The sequence below is a fragment of the Anopheles funestus genome, chromosome 2RL (genome assembly GCF_943734845.2).
Source record: "Anopheles funestus chromosome 2RL, idAnoFuneDA-416_04, whole genome shotgun sequence".
In the NCBI taxonomy this organism is placed as follows: domain Eukaryota; kingdom Metazoa; phylum Arthropoda; class Insecta; order Diptera; family Culicidae; genus Anopheles; species Anopheles funestus.
In genome coordinates, this window is record NC_064598.1 from 33,216,701 (window position 1) to 33,234,918 (window position 18,218).

At 38.6% G+C, this 18,218-nt stretch overlaps 1 protein-coding gene across 5 annotated transcripts; it reads right to left on the bottom strand.

Moving 5' to 3' along the window:
• Positions 1–344: 344 nt before the first annotated feature.
• LOC125764389 (uncharacterized) lies at positions 345–18,064 on the bottom strand. Of its 5 annotated transcripts, none has more exons than XM_049428558.1 (6): positions 17,929–18,056; positions 16,762–17,036; positions 10,220–10,401; positions 9,230–9,636; positions 3,703–3,981; positions 345–3,122 (listed from the first exon to the last, which is right to left on the bottom strand). In XM_049428558.1, exons 4-6 carry the CDS (start codon positions 9,504–9,506, stop codon positions 3,034–3,036), a joined length of 645 nt encoding a protein of 214 aa, XP_049284515.1. In that variant the 5' UTR covers positions 9,507–9,636; positions 10,220–10,401; positions 16,762–17,036; positions 17,929–18,056; the 3' UTR covers positions 345–3,033. The 5 variants fall into 5 exon arrangements, 4 of the variants coding, with proteins under 4 accessions (XP_049284515.1, XP_049284516.1, XP_049284518.1 ...); XM_049428559.1 differs by having other exon boundaries at positions 16,762–16,912; positions 17,929–18,050; XM_049428561.1 differs by lacking the exon at positions 9,230–9,636.
• Positions 18,065–18,218: the final 154 nt, after the last annotated feature.

Sequence of the window (18,218 nt, forward strand, 5' to 3'; positions counted from 1 at the left end):
TCCTTTCCTAAACATTACGAATTAAAATGCGATTTTTTTAAATAAGTTTCTTTTCACTCAAATAATGCTTTAAATAAAAAAAAAATAAAAACTAATACAAAAATTAAAAAAAAATCTAAAAATTTGAAAGTTTCCTAAGGCAGCCTTAACTTTTTTTTTGGGAAATTTAGCAAAATTTTAAAAATTGATCTGTTTTAATGCGAATTTGTTGAAATAAGTTTCTTTTCACTCAAGTAATGCTTTAAATGAAAAAAGAATAAAAAAAAATTGTACTGGTACTAATCCATTTTTTTACTTTACGAATCGGCTTTTTTAATGTTATATATTAACAGAAACTACTCGAATTTAACGTCGTCATTCTTTTATTCATTCATCCATTGTAATATGTATATTTTTATCTGTTTAGCATAAATACAGCTCTTAAAATCTATACAATTTGCCGCTAAATTTATGTGATCGGTATGGTGTCAAAGGGGTGTTTTTTGTTGTTTCCACATTACGGTGTGTTTCCAAAAAAAATGTTTCTCGAAATGTATTGTTCTCCTTGCGTTCCTCGGCAAGCTGCAACACACCAGACGAGTAATTTTTTTAAATTATTAATAAAGATCGACCAGATGATCATATTGCTAGAAACGAATAGATAATTTAGTACAAATTTTGAAACAATTTTCACACCAATTTCGCTGTTCCTCGTTCACATGTGATGTATTTTGTCTGTTTCCACATCATAAGCACGCCGACCACATTTTGCTTTCTCCTCTTTAGTTTTCATTTAAGATCCTATTTCTTTGTGTATATATATTTTTTTGTTTTGTAAATTTCATTTAAATAATTGGGTTCGGCATGCAACATTAAGATTCTATCAAACTTTTTTTTCCCCCCAATTCGTAGCCCATCTTTGTGGCACGCGTTTTAATTAAAGGTTGTCCTTAATTGTTGTATTACGCGTAATCATTCACCGAATTTGTTTATTTTTGTATTTCGACAATTGACACATATAGAACGGTGAATTTTATTTAATGCTTCCTTTTCTGTTAGCATGTTCTTATTATCATTCACTTCTGTTTACTTTCAAAGCGTGCATATCTCCCATTCGACAGGATTCTAGATCACCGGCACCGGTCAACCGCACGATTGTTCATGTTAACGTGTTGTGTTTTTTTAAAAGTTTTCATTAAATCGCCATATCCATTCTAGCATCATTTTTAACATTCAAAAAAGCTGAAACAAAACGACAAACTTCTTCGATGAATCGAAATGAATACTGAGCAAAGTTCAACGAAATTGAAACAATACCGAACGGTCCGTAGAAAATAGTCATGGGAAACTAGCGGCTTTGCAGAGAGCGTCAACATATTGTAACACAACATTGTATGGCTGGGAGAAACGGAGTGTAGCTCGTACGAAGAAATTGCCATTAGTTTGCTCGTGTTATTGTATCCTTTCGTGCATGTAAGGTCTAATTATCACATGGATATATTCTTAGGTTTAAGCGCATCCTCTACACATCCTCCCCGTACCAACAGTGGCGATGTACCGTTGAGGAAAAAGTAGAAAATAACATACGAAGTATGCATTTGCAGAAAGATAAAGCAAACGTAGGTATTTCTAAACCTTTCAACAACACGCGTCAATTAAACAAATGAATAATTTTATCACTTCACATAATAAGCATTTCTTAGTGCGACGCGAGTGCCAAAATTCGTTGTTTTCCAATGGAGTGCAGTCTAAGGAACAAACAGATTCATGCAACGATCGCAGGGAGTTACAAGACTTCTGATAAAGCAAATCAGTGATGTTTTTCTTTTCTTTAATGAGGCAGCAATTAACATTGATTAATAATCCAACTTATAAACACGTTGATGAAAACATTGTCCATTGGTGCTAAAAGCTAACAAATATCGGTAAACATTTAAAAAAAACTTTTTTTTTTAATCGATACTAAAGGATGTTCGCCCTGTAATACGTCTGTGTGCAAATAATAAACTAAAGCTAGTCTAGATCACATTAAACATCTTTTCGATCTCTGTTGACTACTCTCTGCCTTTCAATTTCACTTACACCTAAAGGTCTAGATAATATCTAAACGACAAAGCAACAACGTAAGGAACATGCATTTTTTGCGCATCAATATAGAACTTGCTTTGAAATGTGAAGGAGAATAGGAAGTGAAGCACAAAAATACATTATGCTACTAGTGCTTAATAATTTTGATGCACACAACCAAAAAAGGACCACGAGCGTTTTTTTTTTTGTTTGTTTCGAGCATCATTATAAAACAATAATCCTAAAGCGTAAGCAAACCATACTGTTAAGGTTATAAACTTTCCTTTTGCAATCAATTGTCATTCATTCCACTGCATTGCAAATGATGCGTAATAATGTGGAAAAAAGACAAACAAATCTATCAAGAGATCACGTCAAAGAGTATCGTCCGTACTCCACCGACACCGTCTTTCATGGGATTGGCGCTGGTTTAATAGATACATATACATCGTCCTAGATTGGAGGCATCGTTCCGCGTGGAATAAATATGCACTCCGCTACGTTCATAATCCTAGCTACAAAACTGAGCCAATTTCGCGTACAAAAAGCATCTAACCTAGCTATCAAAAATATTCACCACCATGTTTCCGATTCAACTGTCCACCTCGGAACGCATATCTTTGGCTCTTAGAGTTGTCTAAATGTGTTGCTTTTTTTTCCTAAATGCTCAATGTGCTTTCTTCTATCCGCGTCCACTACAAACTTCAAATAACATCCTGAATAACGAATTCAAGGTGTGAAAAATAAATAAATTAACTGAGAAACTTCCCGCCCTTCCTCTCTACTGACTGCTGCTCCATCACAAACCGGCTATATCGCTCCCTGGCTGGACAATGTTGAAAACGTTCCTTCGCTTGTGAGCCAACAGTTTTCTATCGGACGTTTGCCTTGGCTTTACGAATACGCTCACAGATACAGGGAGGACACCTTCTACCGCAGAGTTCACTTAACGGTGCCGAATCACCGATAGATAGATTCTGGTTGGCTTTACGTGGCGGTTGTCGTCGGTGGGAGCTGACCGTTGTTTCCGGCTGCTATGCTGCTGCTACTTGCGTCGGATGCTTTGCCCGTACAGTCTGCGAAGGATAGAAAAGCCCAATAGGAGAGTTAATAGAAATCGAATCACAGGGTCGAACGTTTCTGCCTTTCGTAATTACGTACTAATTAAATCAACGACATTCACGCCCGGGTTAGTGTGTACTGCGTATCGCAACAGAGGAAACAATTCGCAGGAAAATTTTATATGTAGGCATTAGGTTAGCCATTTTTCTTTATATATGTAATGCCGATGTACAAAGAAATTCTCCAATTTATTCTACTTCCAATACTCATTTCGTTCTTGCACTAGCTATAACGAAACGTTAACATACAGACTAATGGGTAGTAGCTTCCGGTGACACGAAAGGGCTTTTGAGAAGCTCGTACCGATCATCTCAAAAAAACAATCAAGAAACTAATATAACCATACATGGTATACTCACTTTGCATTATGCAACGATCAAGTTTACGAGCATTGTAATTGAATTTCGATTACGTGCCAGCTAACACAGAACCATCAAAAACTATTGTTCGTGCTCAAGGACTAGCCTAGTCGGCAAACAGTGTGCCTGACAGGCACAGGATGTAAACCATCAGGCCACAGTATCTACAACTTACCCGAGGTAGAGAGAGCACCCAGTTGCGTCGACAGGTCGGCCGTTGTCGTGGTACAGTGCGTCCCCAGTATGTCTGGCAGTGCATTCCGGCGTCCTATCCGGCCGGTATTATAGAACTGATGGTGATACTCATCGGAACCTCCGTCACCGGCCGCCTTTCCGCCGCCACCCGCACCACCACCCTCCGTCGATAACCGTTGCTGAGCGGTCGGGTCATTCGGTCCACCTGCACCCGTTTCGCGCAGTTTGTCCATGGTTGCTAATTTGATAATGCTTAACACTATGCAGCGAACCAACGGTATACGGGGAAGAAGAAAAAAAAGACACCATGCCATCATCACGGTGTCAGTCGATTGGGATCCACGCAGCCAGCAGAATAAGCGTATCAGGAACAACATCATCCGAACGAAAAAGTGGCAAGTAATCCGTAGGATTGCCGTCGCCAAGATTGAAAGTAAACGGAAGAGAGGGAGAGAGAGAGAGAAAAAAAGAGATCATGTTAAGAAAAATTGGATAGCATATCACGAAGAATCCACAATCAATCCACAAAAGGGGCTAATAGAATTAATCAGACGACATTAGGGACGGTTTAGGCGTTTGATGCTTCTTTTCTTCCCCGTTTAACTGTATTAGTCAAACAGTCAGCTTTCATTATCGTGTAGTCAACCAGCTGAAACTTGAAAAAAGGCGATGAGCACTCCTATTGCTTGTAACGCACAGGGAGTAACGCGTTTTCAGGATGGAACAGTGATAAAGAAGGAGTTTGTAAGACAATGAGCCACGCGACTATCATGCTCATTCTCAGTAACAAACGTCTTCTCAAACGTCACGAAAATGTCATTTTGGTATTATGACTTTCCGTTTGGCTCTCCGTTTGGCACATTCAGACGTTTCAAAAATCAATGATAACTTGATGTTCAACGGAAAGTACAAAATTTGCATTACCTGTGCCAAACGGAAACCCCGTTAGAGAGAAAATTTTCCGTCAGCCGAAAGCAACGGAAAGTACAATTTTCTTGAGAATTGATTATAAAAAAGTGAATATGGAGGTGTCCAGTTCTTTTGTAACTCATTATTAACACGAAATACAACAGTGGTGATGAGATTTGCGACTTCAAAACTCAAATTTTGTTAAAAAATCATACAGTCGCTTCTCTCGACGAACTGCTATTTTAAATTTTGTTTATGGTTTTTCATCTTGACAGATTGATTGATCCAAGAAAAAAGTCGATGAAGCTTTCATCGACTCTAACGGGTGTGCGGAATGCAAATTTGCTTCCCGTTTGGTTAGAGTGTTTGTGACGGAAAGTTTCCCGTTTGTTACTGAGAATGAGCATGTATGTTTGCTTCTTTCGCCATAAGAAATAACTGGGTTTAAATAAACCATTTCCTGTGGATTTCAATAACTCAACGGGTGTACGCATCGGGTTCAACAGACAAAAGAGATGTTTTATCTCGCTGGAGAAAATCATCACAAAACAATTAGAACAATAAAACAATACATTGCATTAAAAGGAAACGCATGCTGGGAAATGGAAGATTTCTATATGCCGCGAATATGACTTTACTATGGGCGCATGCGAAGGTGATCCGCTACAATGATTCAAGTGTTAATGAGAATTAAACGTATTCTTTTTCAGTTCAGCTGTAACAAATAGTATAGTTGATGTTGCAAATAAAGATTAAAAGTTAATAAAAATTAATTAAATACTTATATACATGCATACTTAAAATAGGGTTTAGAATAGCGTCGTAGAATGCCAAACAATTAATAATTCTAAAATAAAAATTAATAAATTAATTAAATCCATAATGCCTGATTAGTAATAAAAATTATTCGGCTTAATAAATATTTGGGTAATATTATAAAAATAGGCATAGCATTTAAACGACATTAATGTTCCGTAAAATCCCTCCAAAAGTTACGCCTTGGTTAGAGATGACTGCATGACATGGTTTCAGTAGATAAGAGCCCATCATTACCGAGTGGATTACAACGTATTACTAGATCTGTAAGACAGCTTCCACTATAGTAATAAGACAATAGAATTTCCTCACTTGTTAATTATTGTTAGATGGCGGTTTCATCTGGTTGGTATCGCGAAAAACACCAATATGCATGATAAACACCGTGTGAATATTCTGACTAAAAATGTCTCCCCTTTATGGCTTGAACAGGAGAAATCGATCGTAAACCAACAATCATCATCGGTGATGATGATGATTCCAAGTTTTGTCAGTGGAAACATTTTTACTTCCATTCAGAAATTATCATCGAAAGAAAGCTAAAAAGCATCAACCTACAACATCATATAATGGTAGCATATTTGTGTTTGTGTTCTCAAGTGACTTCTTGCAGGAATAATAGAGAACACCGGGATACACCTGTATTTTGCTGGCGAGACAAACCACCACTCATCGTGGACCGTGTGTTACCGAGTGGCACTTCTCGATAATGACGGTCGTCCGCGACACTGTCATAAGGCACATAACATAAAAAGGATAACGAGTCCCTGGCACCACTTCATCACACGTCCGCTAATGGGCGCTGCAGATGATGACTTTGGCTAATGGGGTTGACAAACATCGCTATATGTAGCAACAAACGCCCATACATTAAAGTTTGTGATTTTAAACTAATGAAAACAAAATCCTATTCATGTTAGGGAAATAAATTTCACTTTTTTGTACAATAACAAATTTACTTAAAATGTCAATATGTTACAATTATCGTAAATCACAATCAACTCTGATCAATTTATAACAATATAACCTGTCATGACTTTCATTTATCCTTTTTTTGTCCCACCCTCGTCTAACGCCCAAAAACTTCGGGTACGTTATCATGTTGAACAGATAGTTATGATAAGTGCTACTTAGCATCACGGAGCTGTATGTTACATAGTAACGTAGTAACTAAGTTTAGATTTGTGTAGTCTGAAAAGGCAGACAAATGTGTATTATAAATAACAATAATAATAGTGAATACAAAAACATTCTATATTTTTAAATAGAAAAAGGTGCCTGTCTGAGGGTAAGTACACCCTACACTTAAACCCAACTCAACTCAACCACGAGACGCACGGTTACGGGCGAAGAATAAATAAACAATTCCGGAAGAAAATGGCACCCTGTTACGCTCCATTGACGTCACGCACAGCCCATACAGTTCTGCAATCACTCCTATATAAAGTGACGCGTTTGAGATACGCGCGACAATATCTTTATCGCGTGTGAGAACAGCATGCGACACCCGCCGATATCTGATAAGAAGGTAACACCACACACGCTTTTATTTTCGGTGACCAATTCAGCTATCTCCGTGCGAGAGTACACTCTCTTTGGTTGCTTTTTTTTAGGGACGGAGGGTTTGGACAACGGGTTTGGCCAATCATCAAATTACGCGAGCAAACACGACCGAAAAAAAGGCTACCTACAAACAGACAAAAAATATAAGGAAGTTTGAAACGCATCTAGATGTAAATCGAGCAAGCCACTTTGAGATCTACGCCTATAGACCTTGCTTGGGTATGGCTGGATCTTATTGTCTAGGGATGATGTTTTAACCATTTTTATCGAACCAAACGAAAAGGATACAAAATAGCGGAAGAAAAAGCAGATGAATAATTTAGTACAAACCAACTTGCTTCTCGTTCGATTAACCTCCAACCTCAAAAGTTCACAGATGGGAGTGATAACCGATAGGATCTCTTTCTTTTTTTGCTTTACCTTCGTCCTGCCATCAATTTCTTAGCGTCTTCAGCATCACCAACAACAGCTCGCACTAAAAAGAAGGCTTCAGCGACAGATTCAAAAATGGAGCAAGAAGAAAAAAACTCCTGATGAAAAAGACACTCCTTTTGGTCGTTCAACACAAAACACAGTCCGCGAAAAAAAAGGAAAAATGTTGAGCGCTACTAGGGGAATGAAAACCCGAAAACGAAAAAAAAAACAAACTAACAGAAACTTAAAGAGCCACTTCTACAGCAGAAGGAAAAAAGTTGCCTATTCGTGGCCATATTTTTCTCAAAGTCTCAAGGGAAGATTGAAAATCAACTGCAATTTTCTTCACCAGCTTGTTTTTAACAGCGGCGTGTTCATCAACGATTGGGTAGGAACATTTTTCCCGCGAAACAAAAGGCTTTCCGGTTCGGAAAAATAAAACCAGGGAATCTTGCGCTGGCGTAGATAGACGGATAAAACATTGTAATGAACTTGACGAACATTTCAAACGGGCCTCTCGGAAACTTCCTAACCGTAATTATCTGTTTTTCAATCTGTAGAGCAAGAAAACTTATTAATGTCGCCATAGAATTAGGGAAGATATTGATGCTGAGCAATAGGAACCCATTCCCAATAAGGCTTAGGGTTTTTTTTTGCTTTTCCAAAGAAACTCTGTCAGTCAAACATCTTGTCTCTGTAAGACACCCACTCCTACTACCCTTCCACGCTTCCTCCACATGATCGGAGAGCACAGTTTCTTATCACTTAAAATATTATTTAATTACGGCGGGTGTCCGGTTTGGGCGTTCTTTCGTACTGCTTGAAGCTTAAAGAAGAAGAACAATATTTCCTTGAACAAACCCTTTTTCCTAGTTAGTATCGGTGAGGGTAGTAGTTAACACTTTTATCATTTCCCGAAACATACACACAAGTCGTCCGGAACAGGGTCCGGGAAGTAAGAAGATGGAGTGTAATTAATTGTCCATCAACCTGCGGGTCCTGTGTTGCCCGAGTGTGAATACTTTTATGGCGCCTGAACTAACTCACAAGCCTACATCACCTCCTGCGTACCGAGGACGGGCCACATTGTTAGCGTGCTTTTAATGGCACAGTTAAAGGACACGCGACCGTGACCATTCAGGAAATACGGAAGGTAAGTACCGGAAAGTGTAACTATGTCATGCCCTGTATTGTGTCCATTTTGATCGGTCTTATCTAAGGCAATAATCCACGCAGTGTTGAACGTGCGGTTAAAGAGGGAGAACAAACAATAACAACCACACAACGACAACAAAATCATTTATACTTCGCAACGCAACACCATCCTACATTTATGAGCTAAGCTTATCACTACTATAAGCATGGTTTGGTTTTGCATTTTATGGGCCTAATCGTGTGTTGGATAGGACGAAATAGATCAAGTGAGTGAGTTGAATAGTCCTTGCACAGGAAGTACTCGTTTTGATTACTTCTTTATGAACAAGTTACAGCTAAAAATATTCTCCAATATTCTGTACTACAGATAGATTCGTATTAGCCACAAACCAGATCCAGTTGTTGAAGATTCTTTTAGACATATTTTTTATTCACTAGCTGTACAAGGTCTAACGTTTTTATAACAACCTTGTGGCAATTAAGTGTGAAGCTTAAACCTAGCAAACGATTAAATGCGATTAAGTATGATAGCAAGTTCAAAAGAATTCACACACACAAGTGAGATTAGTAGTCCCAGCCGGTCAGTAAAAGACAAGTTGTCTACTAGGTCGAAACAGAAGCTTAAGCAAAATCCCACGGAACAGCAGTACCTTGTATACGTGTAAATCGTGACATCATTTTAGCTTTGGCAACAGAGTGTAGAGACGGTTGATCCAGTTGCTCCTGATATCGATGACGCAGAAGCCGTTGTATGCGGGGCTTACGAAGCGACAGAGCCCGCTGCTGGTATCCGGCCATAGTTAATTGCTCGCCGTTCGATTTGTTGACAGTGGAACCTTCCCAACTGTGGCTTTGCACACCGGCTTGATTTGTGGTAGAATCGTCAACACTTTTTACTAAAGATCTTTGCGTACCAGTGGATTTCATTGTACGCCAAAAAAGCACTTTGGGAAATTTTGTCTATTTAGTTTGCTTTTCCCTAGCACTAAGTGAAAGATCCGTACTATATCAGTACCGAAAAACGTTTTTCGAAGAATCGTTTATTGATTCTTTTCAACTTGATATTTTTACATTTGAAATATAGCACAACAATTGCAAAAAAATATATAAAAAAGCAACAGAAACATGTACTTTTAATTAATTCAAAATAGTCAGAAAAACAAATAATTACAATAAAATATTGTACAAAGTATAGATAGACAGTTATCCCCAATTACCAGCAACAAAGAATCGTACAACACAAAAACACGGAAAAAAGGGAAAGATATGGGAGAAAGAAAAGAAAAGAAAGAGAAGGAAAGAATTAGAAAAAAATTGTTAATCTAATGGCGAAATAATGGCGAGTGACAAACATGGAAAAAATGGTGAAGCGTTACAATTTCTAACAAAACCATACTCAATAACCGATAGTACAGCACATAAACAACATAATAAACATAATTTGGAAAATAAAAGAATTAGAAATAAAAGAGTAAATAGAAAACGTCTTTAAAGATAAAAACGTTACAGTAATTCAAATATTTTCTACAAATAAACAGGACAGAGGAACAATGATAGATGTTCATGTCTACTAAAATATATACAGATGCTTAAATGATTTGATTGACAGGATATGACTTGATTGCCATGCTTCAATATACCTTCACAATTGACAGGATCCTATGTCGACAGGTTAAAGCGGGCGGATACCGACAAAAACAGCTCTATTTTAATACACCTGCCGCTACTACTGAGCGGAAATCGTTCGTCGATAAGGACGAAAGTCACCAGCCGGCACGTCAAGCATGTCTTCCTAACCGAAAGCAACCAGCCATGAAGATGTCTGAGGAAAGAAAAAGAGATACAACAAAAAAAGAAATATCAGTAAATGAGAGATGAGAACAGGAAGCTGGAAAACCATTATGATACCAGCAAATATAGCGATCACTTGCGGAACGTGGGCATGATTGCTGCAAAGCGGCAAAACGTCTATGTTCACCAAAAAGGAAAGCTAAAGCACTAGGTGTGATACGACCGTGCGAAGATGTTTCCAATCCGGTGTGAGCACTCGGTGCTCGGTAAGACCCCACACCACATTCCGGAGACAAACGACAAGCAGAAAAGTTGTCACAACATTGGTAAAACACTACAGTTGGACAAGCTTGGTGACATTTTCGTTCGCTCACATTCAGGTAAACTAGGTCATTTTCAATGGGGAGAGTCGGCAATTGTGGTTGCAAGTATAATTTTCTTCTTGCGAAAAATCATTCCCCCGGGTGGCAGCATTCTTGTTCTCTCGTTTCAGTGTGGAACTGGAACGTTGGATCAACGACTGCAAGGATGTATGATTTCCGCTCCAAAGCACGTCATCAGCACGGGTGCCAACATGCTATCCGAGTGATGATTTGGTGACCCCGTACGTACGTGCTTTTCAACAGTATCGACTTGTTACCACTGCCCGAACCACGCAACACGGAAGTTATTCCATCATCAATCAGTAAAGGACATTAGGTGCGATTGTGTATTGAAAGGTCAGGGTTGGAAAATTTTAGTCTGTATAGGTCTGTAAAGCTAACAGCACAACAAGATACAGTACAGAATAGCATCCAATTGTGAGGAGTATGTTTCACGATTTCAAATGGATTCAGTAGACTAATAAAAATACCCTGCTACCGTTCCATTCCTGGTATTCCATCAAATCGATGAACAGATATGCAAGCATTACTGCGATACCCCCATAATAAGCTATTTACTGATATGACCAGAATGCAGAGCGGGAAATGGAATTGAAATATATTTGATTCCATTTGAATTTCAAAGTCTATGTAAAATGCCTAGAATTCTGAAATGCATCATCACAATTAGTTTCACACAAAATAGGATATGCTTACTTCCTGGTAATGGAGAAATGGTAAATCAACTACAAGAAAAACTACAAATGCAATCCGTGTAATGCTGCAATAAATCAAGGCTGGGACTACCGTTTCTACGCTATGTTAAATATCAATTCAACCTAGATTAAAGCTGACCACAGTACCTATTTCCAGTACCGGTTCCAGTTTGTCTGGATCAATGACGGAGGACATTTAATTGAATCAGCACTCGAAACGATAAGCTAATTGACGTGGATGAGTTCTCGATTTATTGGATTAAAAGCAAAAATGATAGCGGATGATGAGAAATGGGCGTAAACAAGTTAGCTCTTTTTTTTTTATTCAGGTAGAACGGCCTGGCCGTATTTATAAGTTTGCTTATTTTATCGAAGCTTAAGTTACTCGTGTATACTGGTTAAAAAGTTAAAAATACAAATTTGTAGTGGTTGTAACAGTTGGTATTAAGTTTATTGTATTAACCCATTGAAGAAGTACAAATAAAATTCATACTATTATGTTAAATTCCTCAGTTTTTCTCAAGAACACTCTCCTATATACACTAGAATAACACAGTGGCGCCCCGGTGGTGTATGTGATAAACGGCAGCGGGTCCACACGGCAGGACCGGGCATCAAATCCCATCCAGATCGTAACCCCTTTGCCTAAGGACTGACTATCCGGCTACGTGGTAAAAATAAGTCTAATAAGCCAGACATGGTCGACATCACCTTTAGAGATCGTTAAGCCACGAAGAAGAAGAAGAAGACTCTCCTATCTTGAGTAAATACTAGTATTTCTGCATACTGTTTAGTACACCGAAAGTCGTAGAGCGATGTTTATCTTCTTCACAGGTCCTCTTAGCAACGAATGACTATCAGAACGTTGTTCCAAGACTTGTAGACCTAGTGGGGCATTAAGCAAAGAAGAAAATTGATCGTGAACTATTGTTATGCACTCTTTAGATCGTTATGTACACTCATAATATCCCGGCACTAAACAATATGATACATTTTTGGTGATCTGTGAATTTGGAGGTTCTATTCCATTGTATCGTTGTAATCTATTTACCACTTCAAACATGGGTCCAAGAAAAACCAACACTCAAGCTATCTTCCAACGGGATTAGTGCTGGTTTATGTTTCCTCGGGAGTATATCGTAATTCCGAGACAGTTCTGATATGAAAAATGTTTTTGAATGCAGTAAAGTTTTGGGTTCCGATGTGTCCAATGGACTGGGCTCTAGAGAATAGGGGCTCTAGAGTTACTGTAACAAAAAAAAAACATCCAACAAGGTATTGGGCTATCTACCGTAAAGCATCTATTTTTTTCAATCTCCAACGAGATTCTCCCCAAACAACTTGTCCAACTTGCAAAGGCCTTCAAAACTTTCGAACAGTGCGATTTGTTTGTGTAAAAGATATTCCTTTTGCTGGTCCGACCTTATAGTTGCATGGTAACCGACTAACGTCACCAACAGCGATGAAAAGGAGAACAACTCCATCCTCCTCCCCGGTTTGGTGTGGAATATGAGCTTGCCAGTGATAGTAGCTTCCTTCGGTACGGGGTAAACCAAATTAAAGTTTCAACTAACCACACTTCCGCGCATGTCCCTGTGTCTGTCGGTGTTTTGGTTAGGAGGAAAGCAAAATAGCTAATAATCCATCTACCGGAACGCAATGGATCAGGGAAAGACTGACGACAGACAGCAAAACAGCGATTTATATTAATGGGTCTCCGCCACTGTTCGATCGATTCTGTGTCGACCTTCTGTTACAATGCGAAGTGATGTGAACAAAACCCTTAACTATTAAGCCGTTTTGTTGTTTGCTTAATGTAAAACAAAACACAAAATATGAAAAGTGGAATAAATATGGGTTGCAAGTATATCCATATTTACAGTTTGTGAAACCATAAGTCATCGCCATTAAGTCGAAATTCTCACCATATTAGAGAAAATTAAATACAGTAGAGCGCCGATTATCCGGGTACCTTTTATCCGGCTCTCCCATCATCCGTGTTGCTTGGAAATGACAGTTCCAAAGGCGAATTGACAGGCGAATGATGTAATAAAAGGCTCAGTAGTGAAGGATACAATCGGCTCAAGTTCGACCAAAAAGAGCAGTTTTATTTTGCAAAGTGCAACTAAGCAAATTAATTTGTAGTTTTAGAAAAAAAGTCCACCCATTACACACTAAACACTAATATTTATCAATAAAAAGAATTGTGCCTATTATTCGTGATATTCGCTTATCCGGCAAGGGCCGAGTCCCGATGAGCACGGATAATTGGCGATCTACTGTATATTAAAAATTATTTCTACTAAAGAAACAATATTTTCTTTAACCAAAGTAAGATTAGTTACCTTTTCTCTCTTCTTGGTTTAACGTCCTTAAAGGTCACGCCGGCCATTTCTGACTTACTTACTATCGGCAAGTAGTCCGATAGTCGGTCCTTGCTACGGAGGGACGGTCCGGAATGGGATTTGATACCCTGTCGAGTTATGGGGAACCGTCGCCGTTTATCACATACACGCAAGTAGTATCCTTACTCTTAACTTGACATTGGAAAGCTTGATGACAGCTTGAAGGTAATGGTGACAGCGGCACCGGTCTTTCACACAACAGTACCGGTACAAAATCCCATCCGCGCCATTCCTCTGTGGCAAGGATTGACACCTTGGCTGTATAATAAAAATAAGTCTAATAAACCAGAAATATTATGAAGCAATTCAACGCTTTCTCAATTTTAAACATTCTGATTGAAGGGTTAACAATGGATCACAGCCTATGTGCCCTAGCAAATTCATATATGAGTGTTAGGTACCAGTTCAGACAGACAGTACGCGGATCGAAACTTTCATCAGTGACAATCTAAGCGCAAGCTTCGTAAAACGATCGCTCACGCAAACCTTGTGCCCTTGCCCTGGTAAAAGCTTCCACACCTAAAGTTTCATTTTTGTAGCAACATTCGTACTAGAACTGCCATCAATTTGTAGCACAGGCAGACACCAGACACAGCAGGCAATCCGTGGTGTGTGCGTTCATTCTTGATTGGACTAATTAATTGATTGCATAATTGGTACGGCTGCAGGAGGTGAAGCGAGTGAACGGGATCGTACGGGAGTACGGGAGGTTAGCACCCGATTCGCTGCTCGCAATTTGTGTGTCGGAAATGATATCAACGCGCCGGATAGTACCGGTAAAGCAAACAATGGTGATAAGGAATGATTTTCCCTCATGCAATGGGGTGGAGTAAAGTTGTTGATATATTTGTATGTTTTATTTTGTGATTTTTGTTTGTTTTTCGCCTACAAAGAAATAAAGTAAATACGGGGAAAAATACAATACAAGTTGCTAAGAAAATATTTGAAAAATATGCTACACTTAGGAGCACTCGTGGGGAGTCAGGTGGGTAAACAAGAACATTTACATTTTACTTGTGGAAACCATTAATAATACTAAAACATACTAGAGCCGCTGTTGCGAATATTTTCTTTTATACTACTATTAATGGTTATTTGCAATGAAATCTACTAAAGTAACGTAATTCTTCGCGTTATTGAAGCAAATCATTTTTTCCATTTTCGTCCCATGCACGTCTGGAAAATCTTTCGAAAAGGACGAAAATCCTTTAACACAAATACAGATGAAACATAGAACGACCATCTAAGATACGAACATTACTCGCATGTTCATAAAATACTAACCTAAAATTGAAGAAATTGTTATCGAATTTGTAGACAAAATATATAAATCAACCATCCTCCAACATACCTTTCATTTCATTTCTTTTTCAATTTATTTACTTTTACCAACAACATAGTTAATTTGTGCACCAACGCCTGCCGAAACAGGCCGGCCATAAATAACAAAACTAATTATTGTTTAGGCCCTTCATCTTAATAACTCTTCCTCCTCTGTGTTGCTGATGTTGCTTCAATGAAGTTGATAACTAGGTAATAAGGTAATAAGAAAATTGTTGCTAAATACAAATGGCATTCATTATGTACAGTGTGGTTAATATTATTATTTATTTTTCGTTCCACATGGCCCTTATGTATGAAAGCTCTTTATTATTGTTTGTAATTTTTTTTAATTCTATTTTTGTTATTTTAAGTGTTGGTGGTGCGTCAGCAGAGAAGCAAATACAGGGTTTCGAATCATATAAGGGAACAGTTCAATCGGTATGGAGAAAGATTCAACCGCTCAGGGGATGTTTGCAACGCTTTGGTGGAACTTTTCACTCGCTTAGGAGAATTTTGCAAGCATATAGGGGAATGTGTCAAGCAGTTAGGGGAACCGTGCAATCATAGTAGGGAATTTTGCAACCGCTGAGGAGAACAATCTGTCAACCTCCAAAATGTCAACTTTAGCCGTCCGTTGTTTGTTTACATTGAGCAGCTGCATTACGAAAAAATGAACATAAAATTACACAAAATATGAATTTAAAATAAGCTTAATAAAATAAACTGCTTTCGCAAACGTTTTGATTACGGATAATTGCTCAATATAAACAAACAACGGACGACCAACGATGACATTTTGGAGGTTGACAGATTGCTCTCCTCAGCGGTTGCAAAATTCCCTATTATGATTGCACGGTTCCCCTAACTGCTTGACACATTCCCCTATATGCTTGCAAAATTCTCCTAAGCGAGTGAAAAGTTCCACCAAAGCGTTGCAAACATCCCCTGAGCGGTTGAATCTTTCTCCATACCGATTGAACTGTTCCCTTATATGATTCGAAACCCTGTAATGATAGAATACTTTTGCCTAAAGTTATTGAAAAAGAAAAAATGATTGAAGTAATGAAGAATAACTGTGCCAAAGTGGATTTTCGGTTTGAATCGTGTAAACAATTTCGAAGAGGTGAATAATATTTGTATATTTTCATGAAGATCGTATTATAAAAAAGATATGCGCAAGTAATGTATCAAACAATGGAAAGACATGTTAAACCCCTAAAAGTTAATATAATTATAATGAAGCATTCTAGTCAAAATATAATTACCAGTGTAAATATTATAAAGATAAGATCAAATATCAATTAATCACCAATAAATTCGATGTTGCTGATAAGTAGTCTGGCATTGCAGCATATTTACCAGTAGACATTTTAATACACATTAAATTTGCCCTAGTGCAAAGGGTGCAATGAACCCGGAACTAAAGGCCAAACCAAACAGACAAATACCAAACACACTGATGGATGACGCGCATTTAGCTTTACCGATGCAATTGCAATGTATGTCGCTTTCCGACATGAAATTTGCTAAAATAACATAGATATGAATAACATAAACATAATATGAAAGTACCTATTTTAATTACCTTGTATTCTATTCGCTTATATATTCCTCACCAGGCGAGGTTTTTCGCCACTCGCTTTTTGCAAAACGTTCTCAGGTTTGCAGATGTGTTCCAATTTAGTTCTCGTCTCAGCCACACGTTGTCCAAAAAGCACACTTTTAATTGACGGAAACTAACAATGAAAACCAGCAAATGAAACCAAATGGATAGGATCTAGTTGACCATGAACCGGTACCGTCTGCTTCGTATGTCTCTATTTTTACCGGCCAACCACTTATACCCAGCACTACTATTGACTATAGTTAAAAGAGCGAGAAAGAGAAAAACATTAAAAGCAACCAAGCGATTTTTTTTTCATATTATGCTTTCCACTCGTCGTCCACTTTTCACTAGACTACGGGAACCATCTTGCTTCGGTTGTTCGAAACAATGGCAAGCAGCACATTAAACACGAGCAAATGAAACACTATACTAGAGCACGCACACACAATGCCGCGATTCACAATGATTTGGTTGTGAAGGCATGAGAGGAATAGTAGCTGGGCTGCTGGGCAATTTCCCTCGCGCAATGCACAAAACCCGCTAGCTGATGCTGCGGCTGTGCATGTGTGTATGTGGGATGGTCGGTGAAAACCGCAAACTACGCACTTCGCACGCACGTACAATTTTTTTTTTTCGTTACTTCTTTCCGTTCGGCTGTAGTGGGCAAACTCAAGAAGGTCGTTTATGCAAAATATATACACATAGCAAATTGACACACAGAGAAACGTTTCACCAAACCATCCGATTCGTTTTCACATCGATCAAGGCCACCACGTAATCAGGGATGCAGTGGGTGGTGGTGGGTTAGCGGTATAGAAACGGGTACGTAAGCCATGACGTCGAAAAACCGTCCGGGAGGCAAGACACGACGATTAGGCACGATGTGAACTAGCCGGACACCCGAGATAACGACGGTGGCCAGATTATCGAAGCGCGTCAGCGGCCAATGAATCGAGTGAACTTCACAATGAAAACATCCACCACATGCACCATATAGTGCGTGGACGTCACATATTGGGGCACGCGGAAGATGGATTTTCGCCAAATGGGAAAAACTATTTGCGGCAGCCACTAAACACACACACACACCAACGGTAACAACAATGTACGTATGAAATACGGAAAATCAGTAAAAATCTACGTTACTGTTGTATCGGATCCTGCAGCTTTATTCGCGTTACATCGGTTTAAGTGTTTGACAGCAAATGAACCCAACTATTTATGAAAATTGGCATTTGCGATGGGAGGCCAGGCTAGTTCGTTTGACCATTTTGACAGCAGCACATAATTGACATAAGCGTTTCATATTATCGCACGGAATGTCGCGTGTTTCTTGAATTTTATATCTTTACTAATGTTTTTCCTCATATTCGATGATTTTTAAAATCCAAAAATATGATTAAATTGTATATATGCAAAATGAATACGACAAACAA

Coding starts and splice junctions, on each gene's coding strand:
- LOC125764389 (XM_049428558.1), bottom strand. CDS start 9,506: ATGAAATCCACTGGTACGCAAAGATCTTTAGTAAAAAGTGTTGACGAT. Junction 3,982..9,229: donor ACGATTTACACGTATACAAG/GTACTGCTGTTC, acceptor TTCGCTGCATAG/TGTTAAGCATTATCAAATTA. Junction 3,123..3,702: donor GGGTGCTCTCTCTACCTCGG/GTAAGTTGTAGA, acceptor TATCCTTCGCAG/ACTGTACGGGCAAAGCATCC.